Source organism: Phaethon aethereus (assembly GCF_964289735.1).
Source record: "Phaethon aethereus genome assembly, chromosome: 16".
Taxonomy (NCBI): domain Eukaryota; kingdom Metazoa; phylum Chordata; class Aves; order Phaethontiformes; family Phaethontidae; genus Phaethon; species Phaethon aethereus.
This window is the reverse complement of record NC_138592.1, coordinates 1,313,004-1,329,714: the sequence shown is the minus strand read 5'-3', so window position 1 is coordinate 1,329,714 and position 16,711 is coordinate 1,313,004. Positions and strand designations below refer to the sequence as shown.

The 16,711-nt window shown below is 42.6% G+C and overlaps 1 protein-coding gene across 1 annotated transcript; it reads right to left on the bottom strand.

Moving 5' to 3' along the window:
• Positions 1–861: 861 nt before the first annotated feature.
• Positions 862–14,938, bottom strand: RAD21L1 (RAD21 cohesin complex component like 1; the record flags this gene model as incomplete). Its single annotated transcript, XM_082007138.1, has 13 exons — positions 862–1,050; positions 2,500–2,577; positions 3,298–3,384; positions 4,101–4,240; positions 5,019–5,121; positions 6,477–6,706; positions 7,741–7,854; positions 8,811–8,912; positions 9,515–9,700; positions 10,081–10,187; positions 11,680–11,779; positions 13,107–13,236; positions 14,795–14,938. 13 exons carry the CDS (start codon positions 14,936–14,938, stop codon positions 862–864), a joined length of 1,710 nt encoding a protein of 569 aa, XP_081863264.1.
• Positions 14,939–16,711: the final 1,773 nt, after the last annotated feature.

The following is a 16,711-nucleotide window of genomic DNA, read 5'->3' as shown; positions in this document are numbered from 1 at the left end:
AGAGGCACCAGCACAGCCACAGCACCGTAACACCTGGAGCGCCGGGCGCTCCCAACCGACCCGTGCAGCGCGGGTTTGATGCAACAGAAAAACACTAGCTTTACAAAATGACAGTAAAAGCGTTAAAACTTATCTTAAGTTAGCTAAAAAACCAAAGAGCTAATAATATTTCAGTTTAACATCCATTTTTAAATAGGTCTACACAAAACCAAAAGTGTTAGCCTTTAAGTAAACATGCTCCATGAAATCTGAGATTGCAGGATTTCTAGGGAATAGGATTTCTTCCCAAAGTTTACGTGACTCTTCTAGGGATAGCGTAACTCCTTTCTGCCTGAACACACAAAAACGATGCTGGAGACAGCAGCTTGCTAGACGTTAAAACATCAAATACTGGACATTCTTTGAAAGGGGTTATTTCAAACAGACTACGGTTTTTGATAAAGAGAGCTTAGCAGACTTCTCTTGCTGATGGTGCTGGGCAATTAACAAAGTTAGGCAATTATTAAAAATAATTTAACCTTCAAAGCTGGTCTCTAAGAAAGGTTTTTACGGACTTTCATAAAATCCCTCGCAGTGTAGATCTCATATGTAGAATACGTATTTTATCGATATTTTATTAACAGAATAAGTGACTGCTCATCATATGAACATATATGTTACAAACAAACGCGCTAGCGAACGGCAGGCACACCTGCACAAGCCAGGTACTCGGCAGTTCTGGGAGGCGGTATAAAGGTAGGCGAGCTCTGCTCAGTTACCATGGCTTGACCAGACATTCAGTCATTTTTTCCAGGAAATATATTTGCTAAAAAATTTAGAATAAGATTTATTTTTATTAGCTTATCCAAATACTACATGATTTCAGCGAGCGTTGAACATCGGGCCGATGGTGGCCACAATGTCAGCAAAGGGAGCGCTCTGACTGAGCTCAATAACCGACTGTTTCTTTAGAACGAGAAAGATGTAAAACTTGGCTGCAGCTTCTTTCCGGTTATTTTTCCGACAGAGCTCCCGTAGGCTGAAAGAACGCACGCCTGATCTCTGCAGGTGCTGTATAAGGGAAACGGGAAAATCAGTCAGGTCAGCTTCGCTGCCAGTAAAACCAGATCTCGGCAAGTCTGGACTGAAAACTGCTGCTCGGAGTGAGTATTTCCTGCCTGAACGCCTAAAATAGGATCTTATCTTTGCATCTGCATTTACAAAAGCGGCTCTTAACATTTCATTGACATAACATTGCTCGCACCTTCCTATGTTTCTGAAATCTACCTATGCCCGGCGTTCCGCTGAATTCGGTGAATCCGTACCGAGGCGTGCGATGAAGAGCATCTGTAACGCTTTTCATGATTCAAAACAATAAAAATCATTGCGTACCCCGTTCTTCAGAGGCAGAGTACCAGTTGTATCATAGGCTATTTCAGCCACCGCTAACCAAGTGTTGTTATTTCTTGTTTTTTAATGGCAGCACTTAACTGTAAGTACTTATTTATGGGCGTTGCACAGAACCCTTGAAATATGTTCCCATAAAATAATTTTAAAAACCCCAAACAAGAAGACTGTGAAGTCAAACTCCATCCCTAGGGAAGAGCTAGTCCTGGACCAAAGTTTGGTGTGTTTTGCAGACAAAACCCACTCCCCACGCCCTCTTGCCCACGCTCAGGTTTCTCCATTGCCTTCCGTCATTCTCCGTTCAGCCGCGGGGCACATTGGATTAGAGAACTGACCTGAAGGAAAATAACTTTTTGCTGCGTTTTTGGCCCTTCCTGCAACCAGACAAATGCTGAAGCACCAAAACGCTCGTCCAGGCCAAAAGGAAAGAACAGCACTCAGGCGCTGGGCCGAGAGTTTGGATGTTCAGCATCAGGGCAGCCCGGGCTGGCTCCCTTATGGTCCTGTCGATACGACATGCGATATCATAGGTTACAGCTTCACCAGTTTTACAGGGATTTCTGCAAGAAAGGCAGAATAAGCCTTCCTGATGCAAAGGCTACCCTCCCTGCTAAATTTCAAGCACTTTGAAAGCACCGGGGCATTAAAACCCCCTAAAGAAGGTGTTACCAGCTTTCTTTTTAACATAACCCTCACTCATTTCCCTAACCTTCCTCTCAGAAACAGCTCAAGCAGATGAAGACCCAAATGATGGCACCCTGCAGTGCTCAGCTGAGATCTGGCAAACCTGCAAGCAGCTAGGAACTGGGTTCTGCAGAGATACTCCAGAGCACACTCACAGAAGGAAGAGAGCAAGGGCTTAGCATTACAACAAACACTGCTGTGGAAGCAAACATTCAGCAAATTCTAGCGGTTGCAGCAGCTGTGGGAGAGGACACCACGTCAGGCAGTCAGAATCCTGGTTTCCTACACATAAACCCAATAAAATGCAGCTATATGCTGCGTGAGAGGCAGCAGTATCATCAGCAGTATAAAGTAGGAAATTTTCTGACACGGTCCAACTGAAACCAACATCTAGTTTTGGCATCTAATTACAAAATCCAGCACTGGTACCTGTAAAGTTTTTAATATCTGGAGACTTCTTTTGCTCCACCTTATTTCTTCACTGTCTTTCCCATTCCTTGTTAGCTCCTTGAGAGGAAAAAGAACAGAAGGTTAGACAGCATCTGTAAAAAGTCACACACCATGATGATAAAAAGGACAAGAGTTCTAGCCTAACTGAAAATCCAGCTGGAGCTGGGCATTTTGATGGCCATACTTGGGATATCTGGGACCTCTGACACCTCTGCGGTCACACTGGGCGTTGTGAAACAGAGACAAGAATGCTAACGATGTTGTTTCTGCTACAAAGAGACAGATCAGGTGCAACAACACGTTCGGTACTATGGAAGTGGTCCCAGGGAGCCCTGGGGAGGCAGCTTCACAGCAAGATACTCTTCTGTGTGACTGGGATTCTGGCAGTATTCCTACTGGCCAGGGGCCAAAAAAGATGTTCAAAAATTTGGGCTTAACCTCTGAAGTCGACAGGAGAAGGCTGCCCTTGTTTCAGAGTGTCCGATATCCTCATAGCTGGTAATTTCAGAAAGTGTTTCCTTCTTACAGGAAGCACAATCTCTAAATAAGGAGCTGTTTCCCTCACAGACTGTAACCTTCGTATGTTGGAATACACGTATCCCTGATTGTCAAGCTGTAAAGTTTTTGACTGGCAAAATATGTACTGAAGATGCTGACAGTACACCAAAATTCACTGTAAGTTCATGATGCCATCACTTCTTTTTTTTTAGTATTTCTGAGAAAGAACACAGTTCTCTTCCAAAATAAGCCGGCGTTGTCAGCTCCGAGTACACATACCTTGGTTAACTCAGCTTGCTGCATTTCAGCTTCGTGGCCCAGTGAACTGTTCGCCAGCGAGGAGCTCTCAGAGAAAGCTGCTCCACCCTGCTATCAGAACAGAAAGGACGATCAATAGGTGTTGCAATTCATGCATACAGTGTAATTCTCAATTATGTAACTCTGCTCAAAGAATTTATTCTAATAAACATTTTCCAAAATTATTTAATAGTTGCTATTTCTACCATATCTTTTCTCACGCAGGAAAGGACCTTGCTGTAGTATTTATCCTACAGCTGGATCTACACCTACGGGCTGAGCTCAGGCACAGACCCTACATTTTCTGCTGCCATTAGGTGCAATTTTGTCATTCTTTTTCAACTTCAACAAGCCTCATATTCTCTAAAGAATGCCCTTTCATCTTAGCCTAAATAACGATGGCAGAAATAGATAATTTGCTATTGCTTAAGTATTTCCTCAAAATGAGACACGAAAGGTAAGTTTTATCCGGATGATGATCATATTTATCTCTTCAGTACAAAGAGGCTATATTTCATACTAAGGTTTTATTTATACTTTGTGATTAGACTGTAATCTATACTGATTAATAGACATTTTAATTAATATTCATTCATTGTGAGAGTCTACCAAAGTGCTTTTAAATAAACTTTCATGACACAGGCTACTTCATGCTGTATCAACTGTCTCTAGCATCCTTTTCAAACATACGTTAGTAATTTCTTAATGTGTTTTAAATGGAACCCTAGCATCAAATGAAACCAATAAATACATTTAGGCCTCTATAATTTATGGAAACTGCTCACTATAGTTTCACCACAGTTATCATCAGTTTCATTTCTGTTATTCTGTGATGTCAACATAAACGAAACATTTCTAATTTTTCTCTCAGTCTCTGAATGAGCTGACTCCTGCAGGTAACTTGGCTCTTCCACTATCAGCATCTCTGTATTAATAAAAAAACAAGGTTTAAGAGGAAATCACTATGAATCGCTGTCCTTAAAAAAAAAATTTGAAAAAAAAAATCACACCCTAGTTAGCAATCTTTGAGAGTAAGAGCCAGAATGAGTAAATACAGAATAAATATCATTCCCAACAGGACCACGGAAGAAGAAGAACCTTCCAAGAGAATTTTTCCTTTTTTACAGGTTGACCTTTATGGCCTTGCAGGAAGTGGTTTTGTTGATTAACTTCTGAGGCAGACATAAAGATTATATTTCTAGCAAAGCAAAGGAGTGAAAGAAGATACATCACCTTCTCAGAAGATCTAAAATGGAACATTTCTTCTTGCTTGATATTAACCAAAACACAATCTTCAAGGTACAAATAGAAGTTATTTATGTGAATTTGGAAATCTGGAGAGTGGTTTGATTAAACTCAAAATAAGTGGGAAGCTTTTTTTTGTTTGTTTTAAATACAATCTGCAGTTTGGTAGACAATTAGAGAAACCAGAGGTGAAACCACAAATACCTCCTTATACCACAAAGAAGAAAAAGACTTGCATTTCATTTCTGATCTAAGAAACAAAAGAACAGCAAAGTACTCATGAAAGCAAAAAAACTTTTTTTCAAATAATTAAGAGCCGATTTCCTTAACATTTCACTTTTTTGGCCTTTGATTTGTAGAATACTGCACACAAACACCTTGCAGGTGTCTCTCAAACATTATGTATAATAGAAAATATTTTCTAACAGCTAATTCTGCAACAGCAATTAAAATATTACCTGTGGTATCTGGCTCTTTTCTTGTTTCTTCTGTTTCAGACTGCATCTGTATTCCATTTTTTCCCATCTTAAATCCGTGACTCTTGAAGCATTTTGCAAACAACTGAAAACAATCGGTTTTATTTGTTTGCTTTCAGAATATCATGTCAGATTATTTGCAAACATCAACACAAAGGTAGGAATATGAGCTGTATATTTATTACTGCAACCCAGAATTTAATTATTTTAATTAGGTCATTCTGAAAATCTGCAATTTTATTTTTTAAGTAATAGCCTTCTGCAGCTCCAACTTTGGCAGTGAACTCAATGAAGAAACATCTTAGGAACAGCTTGGGTTGTTTTTCCTTGAAGCCAGCCGGTAAGGAAAGACAACAGAAAGAAACATCTGCAGTTATCTGTGTGTGGATTTCTCTCCCCGCGTACTGGGGTGTGAGTATTTTTCATCCTCATCAAGAGCAAGTTGTGATTCTGCACCTCGACTCTAAGTGGTGAAGCTGTGCTGCTGTAATGAACCTGCAGAGCTGTTTGCCTGGAGACCCTGCCTCCCAGATTGCTCCAAGCTACACAGCGGAACAAACAGCACCATTCACATAAGGCTGCTGCACAGAGTTTACGCCGTATCTTTCCGTATCACCTTGTATACACATCGATCTCTTCTTTATCTTATCACCAAACTTACAGCTTCTTTGAATGACCTGTCAGACACTATGTGGGGACATGAGAGGCTTTGGTAGATCATATTTCCACAAAACAAGTACGTCTTTCTTGTGCAAAAAGAGCACTAAGGGCCACAGCCCCAGGAAAGCGTGGTCTGGCCAACCCTTCTAGCCAAAGTGATAGAGCGATCGGGAACCTCTTGGGCCTCTGAAAGGCCAGTCCCCGACTGCTGTCCAGCTGGAAGCTTAATCTCCAGTTGGGAAAGTACAAAACAAACTGGTATGCCATCTTTCCAAAGCCTTTAACAATATTATAATAATAATGTTTAAGCCTGATGTACCTCTATAGTACATGTAAAAGAAAGATACGGCCTTGTATTGATTACAGAGCAGAAACAAAACAGAAAATAATAAAACAGAGCGGAACATAGAAAAGAAATAGAAGTCTAAAAAGTTGTGTGTTTGTTAGTGTACAATCAGTTGTGTGCCAGTATGTGAAATGAAACGTCAGCTCTCAAGTTTTTTTGTCATTTTTTCCTGGTTGGAGTGCTGGAGATTAAAGCCGTGAGCTCTACAGATGGACTTTCTGATGCTGCAACTAGTGGTGAGTATGCAAATCATCATCAGGTATCCAACTGAACTGTACGGCAAAACAGTACTTTCAGTGATGCTACACACGCGTGGTTTGCTGGGAATTCACATCAAACCAAGTCTACAAAATCTCTCACAGTTAGATCCTAGATGTGCAACAGTCCCACAACCTATACAGTGGCACAAAAACCTACAAGGAATTGATCTTTACCGTTTGCAGCTCAGCGTGAACCACAGGCTGTGTAGCATGGGACAGGAGTTTATCCACACCTCCCGATTTCTTCCACATCATTGTTTTTTTTGTTGGGGGTGCAAGGTCTAATGTAGCAAGGATGTCCGTGCAGTTGTTAAGTTGGTTGTATATAGTGTTGCAGCTGAGTTCCTTGTTTACATCCACAAGCAACTTCCTCTTTCTTTTATTTTTTTTCCTCTGGGTGACAGCTAAATAGAGCAAGTATTAAAAAAAAAGTCCGGTAAGGACTATTCACAGAACACTTAAGCACACACAAAAAAAGTACAGTGAATCAAACAGACAGGCTGCTGACCTCCTGACACACCGCACAGAGTTGAAAATCAAAGCAGAAGTGCATGGGCCATTTCTCCAAAAGTTTTCATAAAGTATGTTCTTTGTATTCTTGTACAGGAAATCCACATATGTTTAATTACGGGAGACATATGACTATTGTACTGAAGAACCAGGAACATGAGGACTTAATGAGAATGCATGATATACCAACAAGATTGAATAAGCTATCTTTAATCCATCAGCAAGTTAATTGTTCCAAGAACTGCTGATGTACTCAACAGGTGTCATTACCTCATAATTAATATCTGCATTTGTCAGTTTAATCCTTTAATAGTTTAATTAAGATGTACATAGTAAACGCAAAGAGAGACGCAGATTGGTTATATAGCCATAACTTCCTGAATATTATTTTGGCAGGCTGGGAAATTCCAGTATTCTAAACATTAGTGTCAACATGAACTTGTTTATTGGCTAACAGTCACCAACGTGATAGGTGACGTTTAGATTTACTCACAGAAGAAATGAAACATTTTTCTTTTTGGATCTTATTAAAGTTAGAAGTTCACAAAACAAACTTTTACAAAGGCCTGAAAGTTTTCAGAGTGTTATTTTACACATAAAAATCACTGATATGTCACTAGCAATAAAAGTTTTTCAGCTGAAATGTCAGCAACTCTCAGGAACAGACTGGGCTTGCACTGCTAGCAGAGCTGCAGAGCAACGAAACTCGATTGGGTACATTAAAGAAGCTGTAAGCAGAGATTTGGGCAGATCAGATGAATAACCCAATACTGGTTTTGTATAACAGTTACCATAAAATAGAACTCTGACAGCAGGAGCAGATGAAAACTAAAGTGAGAATAATCTGTTTTGCAAATATTTTCACTAACAAGAAGAAAAACAAACCCAATAACGCAAACATTCAGCAAGAAACTGGTCAAGTTCTGACCTGTATCATCAACTGGCTCAAGCACAAATCCTTCTGCTTCTTTCAACAAAAGTATGGTTTCATTTGTTTGATGACTGACTTTCTTCATGGTGGTGTCTGCGCAGTTGGACGCAGCTGTAAGAAAACCCAGCAAATAACCCAAGTTAAGGAAAAAAAAGTTTACAAGCTGGAATAATTTCTCAATCTCATGACATAGAACAATACCAGACAAAAGAGATCAGAATTAGAAAATTAGATGATTTGTCTATATTCTATAATCTCACAATCACTTTGAGCAGTAATAACCGGCACTGCTGCTGCTCGTGTCCTGCACTGCACGCCTTCCTTCACTGTATGACTGGCTGGCGGAACAGACTGAAGAACCGATCTGGAGGAAAACCCACCTGAAGAAAAGTGGTTAGGGGGTAAAGTGTTTAGTTTCAACACGTATCTGTTTCCAGTTCCCAGCAACTGCACAGCAATGTGGACATTTCTGTCAACATAAAAGGCAGTACCAGGACTAGTGCAAGGAGGGGCAAGTGCCACTGCTTCCCTGTAAAGCTGTTCCAGAATTCTCAGTTTTAAAGTAACAGTGTGAAGGAGGTATAAGGATTTAAGATATATTTAAAAAAAAAATCCAGAAACGCTTTTCAAAAATTAATTTATTTCATCAATATCAAACCAAACGAAGACTAACAACACCTTTTTGAACGACTAACATGTTACTTGTGGCTGAAATATGAAGCCAGAAATACTCATAGGTAAAGTCCAAAGTTACAGCATACCCTTATTCAGTTTTCTTTCCGTTACAAAAGTGATACCACCCTGTCTAAGCAGCAGGGTGGATCAACAGCGTATCCAAAAGTCTATCTATAAAAGTGTTTCTAAGCAATGTCAAGTTACAAATCTGGAATCCCTAGGTCAAACTAAATTATACCTAAAATGGTGGATGAAGCATATTACGAAAAAGCAAGAGATATGAAGAAAAGAAAAATGCACGGGATACTAGACAAAGCTGAATGTGAGCAACTTTAGGCATTAATACAGGAACAGAGGGTTCACGTAAGACGGAGCGCAGACTGCAAACTCACTGGCTGTGCTGTGCTCTGGCAGATCTTGTGACAAAGGACGTTCTTCCTCCATATGAAAAATGTCTTTATCTAGGCCATTTTGCTCATCCCTCAATAGGATTTCTTAAATACAAAATGCATAGTTTTAATCACTCTAAGCCTTAGTAGTCATGAAATAACCCGATACAGCCTAATTTTACTTATTTAAGGTTCATCCTCTGCAAACAAAAAAAGCTCAGCTTCCACAGATGGCTGTCAATGATATGGCTGTCTTCAACAGTACAAAAAGAAGAATATTAGTCTTAATTTTGAGATTTCCACCTTTTCTTTGAAAAGTATGAAGTAGAGTAAATACTCTAAATCATAAAGACGTAGAAGCCACTTGGCTGCCTTTGTTATTACACCAGGAAAGATAAAAATGCTGCAATATTTTACCCTTGGAAATATAAATCTTTAAACATTAAGTATAAATAAACATTAAGTATAAATTGAACGCCTTTACTTCTAAAAAACTGAAATATCTTCTTCGATACAATTTTACTTGTCAATGTCTAAGTAATCATAGATTTAGTGACAAGTGGGAAAAAAAAGGAAGTATGAGAAGAACAACAAAAAGAGAGAATTTATGTGTGAAAACAATCATTTTCATGCTGTCTTGTTTTTTTCCTGTAAGAATAAAAATATTTGGAAAGAAACTAATTCTGTTTATCTGTGGCAAACCCTACCAATCATATCTGCAGCATCCTCCTCATCTCCAAAGCAGTCGTGCTCAAAACAGTAAGTATCGTCACGTGGCACAGACTTGTCTCCATTCACGCTCGCAGAGTTGTGATCGGGCACCAGACTGTTGCTGCTCGTTAAGATGCTGCTGTCAAAGAAGCTCTGTTTTCTTAGTGCATCTGGTTCTTCATCTGAATAAACACAGAATTCCTGATGCTTCATCCGCGTGAATTTTTGAAACACTTATTTATCCATTTCAACTAGTTTTTAAAAGATTGTAAGATATCCCATGCCTCAAATGGAATAAACAATAAACAATTTTAGCTAATTCAGTAAAAAGCAGAAAATGTCGGGTTCGATGCTCAGTCTCCAATATCATATTACTTAGGCAGAGTACTTACACAAAAATATTAAGCATAAGATGGTATGACAGGCCAATCAGCACAAGTATGAAGCAAATGCACTTTTAATAACAGCTTTTTCACATGTGGAAAGGACTCAGACTGTACAAAATGTTGCATAAAATACACTTTTCCTTATGGAATATTTCTAATTTCTCAACTTCTCTCACCAAAGTTTCTATCACAGAGAAGTATATTGCTTTCGTAATCCTCTGTAAGTGTGATGTCTTCAGCTCTGCTCTGATTCAAGGTAAAATGTTCAGCAACATCAATGGCACTAATGAAAAAAAATTATACAAAATATAGGGTCAACCAAAACCCACTGACCATTTCGCTGGAATGTGAAAACTTGTTTCTAAGCAGTTTTCAATCCTGACATTTTATCATAAAACCCCAAAAGATAGCTTCCGTTCTCTATGGTGTTGAAAGTACCCTGGCTGATCCTCACTTCTGTGGAGAGAGCGCAACTGTCTCCCAAAGCTATTTGCATTCAAGCCATTTAAGATTTTATTGATAAAATTCACTTCTTTGATTTTCCTCTAAAAGCTAAAAACAAGCAGATGGAAAACAGGTGCTGTATGTCCATTAAAACTGACACCTCTAAGCAAGTAGGCAGCTGCCACCTTTGCTAGGCAAAGCTCCTATGCAACCTCCAACACACGTCATACGGCAAAGACTGAATCTGCAATAGCCGTGACGGGAGGTGGCTGGGGAGAGGTTCACGAAGGAGGGGAAAGCTTTGAAATACTAACTCAGCTTTGAAATACTCTCCACACCTGGAACTCCATGAGCAAAGGATCCAGATGTATACCTAGAAAGCAACCTTCTCTAGAAACAGCGGACATATTTATAAGGATGAGAGAAGCACCCATACTCCTCTTCGTATTTCATATTTCTCCACTCTCTTTCGCCAGTGAAACTGGGCTTATGTGAGTTTGTTCACACCCAAGCCCTGCTCTCTACCAGACGCTCGTCACATAGAAGGCATCTGATTAGCGCAACACCATCATCTGTAAATCAAACCACGTGGACTCTTTGGGTAGGCAGAAGAGGCATGCTTTACAGGGTTAGCACACTGAGGTACTTGAATAAATAGTATGGCATCGCAGCTGTACTTAGAAAATACTAAACACTTACAGATCCCATCAAACTGTATTTATGACGAGGTACAGAGGAAGTCTCAGTGGAAATCTGTCATCCTGGACCCTTGGGGGCATCAGAGCCACCAGAAACATGTCTTGGCCTCCTGCTTTTTATCAGTTTTTCTACATTAATGCTGACTCATGTCAGAAGAGTCAAAGAAATATGCAGGTTTTTCACTGGGAGCCAAGCTGACTACTGCTGATAAAATACCGCAGTCCCAAACAGGAATGGAGCAGAAATTAAATGCAGTTACACAATGAACAGTGCGACATTGCAAGGTTACTAGCCAGAGCTTCCTTGGTCTTACAACAGGATTAATACTAACTTTTATATCTTCTCTTGAGGTCAGAAAGTTGCTTGCAGGCTTCACTCAAACAATTTAAAATCCTGAAGTCTATGTTCAACACATTATTTCATTGTAAAGGTCTGTTGATTAAACGCACTTTGAGGAACTCTACAAAAGCACAATCCCTGTGATTGTAGCCTTGTAAAGCTGACTCAGAATTTTGGAGAATTCAGTTATCAAATCAAAACAATTCCATCTGAGTCTTGATCAGATAACAGCAAGAATACCTTTTACTTCTGAAAATACTAAAATAATGAACAAAAACTGGGTAAGCATTTACTTTAAATCGGGTAGTGGTGTTTCAAAATCATTAAATTCTTCAGGCAATGTAATGGACTGATAAGCAGCCTCAAAGTTCTCTTCTGGAAGGTCAACAAGTCCTAAAAGAAACAGACAACATAAAAAAAAAAGTATCAATAAAATAAAAGTAATGTTCTCCCAGGTGTGTATAATAAGACCATAAACTTGTCGGGAAAGTCTGATGCCATTCTAAATTACAGAAAGGTAAAGCTTAGGCACTTTGTCAACAGGACTCCAAAATGGAATTAAAATCCCTAGTTTACATATGCTTTAGAAGCCATATTTTTTACAGACCGAAGAGTCTGCTGCTGCAGGACCTGAAATACTGTAAATACATTGGGTTTATGAACAGCTACTTTAAGTCCCTGAAAGATTCTCACAGCTGACATTTAGCTGAGTCTTTCATGCCACTTCAAATGAATTTTTGAATGAAATCTTTTCTTTTTTTCTCCAGTGTCTGTATAATGTTATTCTCTAGGATCAAATAATTATGAAGCGAGACTGCAAATACTTGGTAATCAGGGAATCCTGGAACAATTTGGGTGAGAACGGATTTCTGAAGGTCATCTAATCCAACCTTTTGCTCAAAACAGGGTGAATTTCTAAGTCAGATCACTTTTGACTATTTCTGCTGATGGAGATTCCACAGCATCCCTGGACAGCCTGTTTCTGCATTTTACGACTTCCACTGAGATTTCTCCCCCGCTTTAATATCTAGCTGGAGTCTCCGTTGCTGCAGTTGTGACCATTGCCTCTTCTTCTTGTGCCGTGCAGTTCTCTGTAAGCTACTAGAGTATCTATTCAAAACAGACAGCACTGTGTACTTAAGTGTTTCTTCTAGAGATTTACAAATATTTACAAATATTAACTAACTAATCACGTTTGTATCCTTGAGAATAATGTAGAGCAGGTATTCACTATTCTGCAAACAGGCATGGCTGGCAAGAGATGCTAGTGTCCTGTTCTTAGGCTTTTTTTAGACAACAGTGCCTCCTCGTTTGTTACCTAAGTATGACAAATGTATGTCCCATTGGAAAAGGATCCAGTCATCTCTGCCCCCTTCTTGCTGGCTACATGGCTAGAGCTCAAAACACACTGTCAGGTCTGGCACTAACACAGTGTTAGACATGTTGTTGGTGTCATCGGAAATTAAAATTCATTATCTAGCAACGGAGGCTGAGCTCAAGCTTCTCCTCATAAGACCACTTAAGATACTACTTCTTTTAAAGGAGTCAAAGACCAGAAATGGCATTAAATTAAGCCAGACTTAAACATCAGCAGTAGGCACCAGTGTGTTCAGTTTCCTTTGGGATCAATAATGTGTATTTAACAGAAATATCCAAAATTAACTTTTAAAATGAGAGCTGTAAAAGACACAGATGGAAAAATGCAGAATTCTGTACATACCTGGGCGAAAGGCCGTCTTCATTTTTGTCAAAGCTTCACTACAGTCTGCCAAGAGGTACTTTGCTTTCCTGTGGTAAATCCGCACCACTCCTAGGAGTAAGTGTCCAGAGGTTCGCAGAGCTATTGTAAACTTTGGTGATTAAAGAAAGTTGTTCAGGAGTTAGTATTTTTGGTAAAAACATTAAAATGGAACTATTGCACCGTAGTAACAGAGTTGCAGTAACATACGCCAGTACAGAACTCTACGAAATTCAACAGGGCTTTGTGCTGATACAGAGGATCATAAACAGAAATGAATTTTCACAGCCAGGAACTTCTAGTTGCTTCTGTTCCTAAACATTGCCAGGGTGGAACGCGAGTCCTGAACTGATGCTCTTACTGTATCTCATCTATCTTACATCTCAGCTGACGGCCAACAAACAGTGTTAACACCTCCTAAAAGAGAAAGTAGTTGCGCATATCCTAGTCTTTGACATTTTGGTTATTAAAGTGAGCAGACACCATACCTATGCCCTTATTTATGCAAATAAAGGCCAGAACTACGTCCTTATTTATGCAAAGTCTTCCTGCACTAAGCACACTCAAGGTGGTCATGCTGATGCCAGAGAGGACAGCATGGAAGGGTACTTAATTAGCACCTCTTGGAAAACACCTCCAAATAATATCAAGATCATTTTAACATTGTTAATCATAACCCATGCAAGACAGACAATGAAATTCAGGCTACCAAATATCAAGCAGGTATTTTCAAGGAGAAAATAAAAAAATCTGCTTGCATCAGCTGAAAGCCTTGGATCTCCTGAGCCATCCATTAGTGCCAGCGCAAAGCGTTCCTCGCTGTTCCCTCAGATGCAGTTGCAACGGCGAGGCCAAGTACTGAGTCACGGGTACTTGACTGCCTGCATCTGCGCTTGCTTGAGTTGTACCGTACCTGTGCTACCCAGAGGACTTCAGCCTCCGGGACTGTTCATACAGAGTCTCTCATAAGCACTACGTATGCTTAATTATGTATTTATCTGCTTTTGATGGGGGACCTGGAAGAAGTCCACTGAAAGTGGAAGGATGGTTACGAGATGTCCAAAGCTATTTATTGCAAGATCAGCAAAAGCATTCTCCTCAAACGGTCTGTGTACAATTTCACGGCAGTTTTCTTAGTCACTTGACTTTGGTTAAGCAGCTGACTTTTCAATCTTTTTGAGACAATCTCCTCAAATACCAGCATTTCCCAAATTCTGTTGAATAACACCTGCAGCTGGTACTCAAAGCCTCTGAAGAAAGACCAGTGCTACCACACTGCACTGGATGGGCTCCTGTCGCCTCATGAGCAGCTCAAACCCACGCACCGTGGTCCCACAGCTCCATGGAGCTCTATCAGTGTGCAGAAAATACACTTGAATATATTCTGGTAACATTTTCTTACACTGTACATAAATGTATGCCACAGATCTCCAGGAGTAAAATAACAAATAAAATATTTATGTAACTGTCATTTAACAGGATGGAGATTTTATCTGAGTGAGAACTGCATTAAAATCGGATTAGGAATTTACCTCACACTGTTTTTGAAATAGCCACAGATTCGTCCAACTAAGTGAGTCTCCATGATGGCAACAGCCCTGTTCTCTACCGAAGATGAACACCTCTACCCCAGAACTTACCAGAAGACACCTTCTCATTTAATAGCATACCTTTGGCGAGATGATCTTTTCAATGGTAATCTCTAAATTGCACTCAAATACATGAGCTTTGGTGAGCTTCTTCTCCCAGTGGGCAGCAAGCCATATTTTGGCCAACGGCCCACGCTTGTTGATGAGCAAATGCATGTAGAACATGGCGCCTGGGCTGAGGCTCACAGGCCAGCCCTGCTGCCACCTCCCTGGGCTCTTCTGCTTCCAAGGGGAAAGGGGTCCTGGGGCACAAAGCGGGAAGAGGGATTTGGTGGGACCTGAGGGGACGGGCAGGACCCAGCCGGGCCCTGAGGGGATGAGGGGATTTAGCGGGATCTGAGGGGATGAGGGGACCCAGCCAGGCGCTGAGGGGATGAGGGGATTTAGTGGGATCTGAGGGGATGAGGGGATCCAGCTGGGCACTGAGGGGATGGGGGGGGGACGACAGATTTAGTGGGACCCTGAGGGGATGGGGGATTTGTCGGGACCCCAAGGGGATGGGGGGGCAGATTTGGCAGGACCCTGAGGGGATGGGACAGGGGGGATTTAATGGGGCCTGAGAAGATGGGGGATCCAGCCAGGCCCTGAGGGGACAGGGGGGATTTATCAGGACCTGAGGGGATGGGGTGACACAGCCGGACGCTGAGGGAATGAGAGGATTTAGCAGGACCTGAGGCGATGGGGTGACACAGCCGGGCACTGAGGGGACAAGGGGGATTTAGTGAGACCTGAGGGGACGGGGGCCCCAGGCAGGTGCTGAGGCAATGGCGCGGGTTGGGGGGGGGAAGGCGGGTAGCGGGATCCTGACGGGATGGAGGGACCTGGCCAGGCGCTGAGGAAATGGAGGGGGATTTAGTGAGGCCCCGAGGAGATGAGGGGACCCAGGCCGGCGCTGAGGGGATTGGCGGGGGATTTGGCGGGCGCCGAGGGGGCGTGGGGATTTAGCGGGACCTCAGGGGACGGGGACGCCCAGCCGGGCGCTGAGGGGCCGGCGGGATTTAGCGGGGCCCGAGGGTCAGCGGCGGGCGGGAGCGCCGGGCCGGCGGCGGCCCCTCAGGCACTGCGGCGGCGGCTGCCTGCGCGCTCCCGCCAGAGGAGGACGGGGGCGCGCGGCGGCGGGAGCGCGCGCGGAGCGGCGGGCCGGGCCCTGCAAACGCTCCCGCGGGGGTCCCGGGCTGCGCGGCCGCGCTGCCCCTCTCTGGGAGGGGGTCCCCGTCCTCGGACCCGGCCGGCTGCCCCGCGGGGTCCTCTGGAGAGGCCCCCGCTGTCTTGGCGGGGGCAGCGCGACAGCTCCCGGCCACGGCCTCTGCGGGAACTTTGCTCGCTTTTGCACTGGCCTGCAGAGCCCTGGTGCGTGCAGCTGCACAGGCCTGCAGAGCCCTGGTACATGCACTGGCATTGACCTGCAGAGCCCTGGTACCTGCAGCTTCATTGTCCTGCAGATTCCTGTGCACATGCAGCTGCACCGGCCTGCAGAGCCCTGTGCGCTCCAGGGCAGCTGATTCCCAGAGGGGTCCCAGGCAGGACCTGCTGGTACGGATGAACCCCCATGTGTATCCCGGGGGGTAACGGGGAGCATGCAGGCAGCTCCAGGAGCACAGTGCTGCTCACCGCTTTAGGTTCCTGTGAATGGAGAGCACCTCCACAGTACTCTTTTCCTCCTGACCTCTATTTGCCCTTGATTTTTTAAAAGCCTGCTTGAGACACAGCACCCCATCTCTTTCTCTGGAGGTGAGCAGGTCCCCCCAGCTCTGGGCTTGTTTGAAGGAAATTTGCAGTAGGAAAAAAAAAAAAAGCACTTCGGATCTGATCTCTGTGCAGAGGGATAAGGGTAAGGGTGTGCGCCCGCGTCAGCCACAGCCGCCACCGTGAGGAAAAGGCGGCGTGTTTGCACGCTTACGTGTCATCGGCCAGAAAAAAATCAGTTGTCAGCCCGCT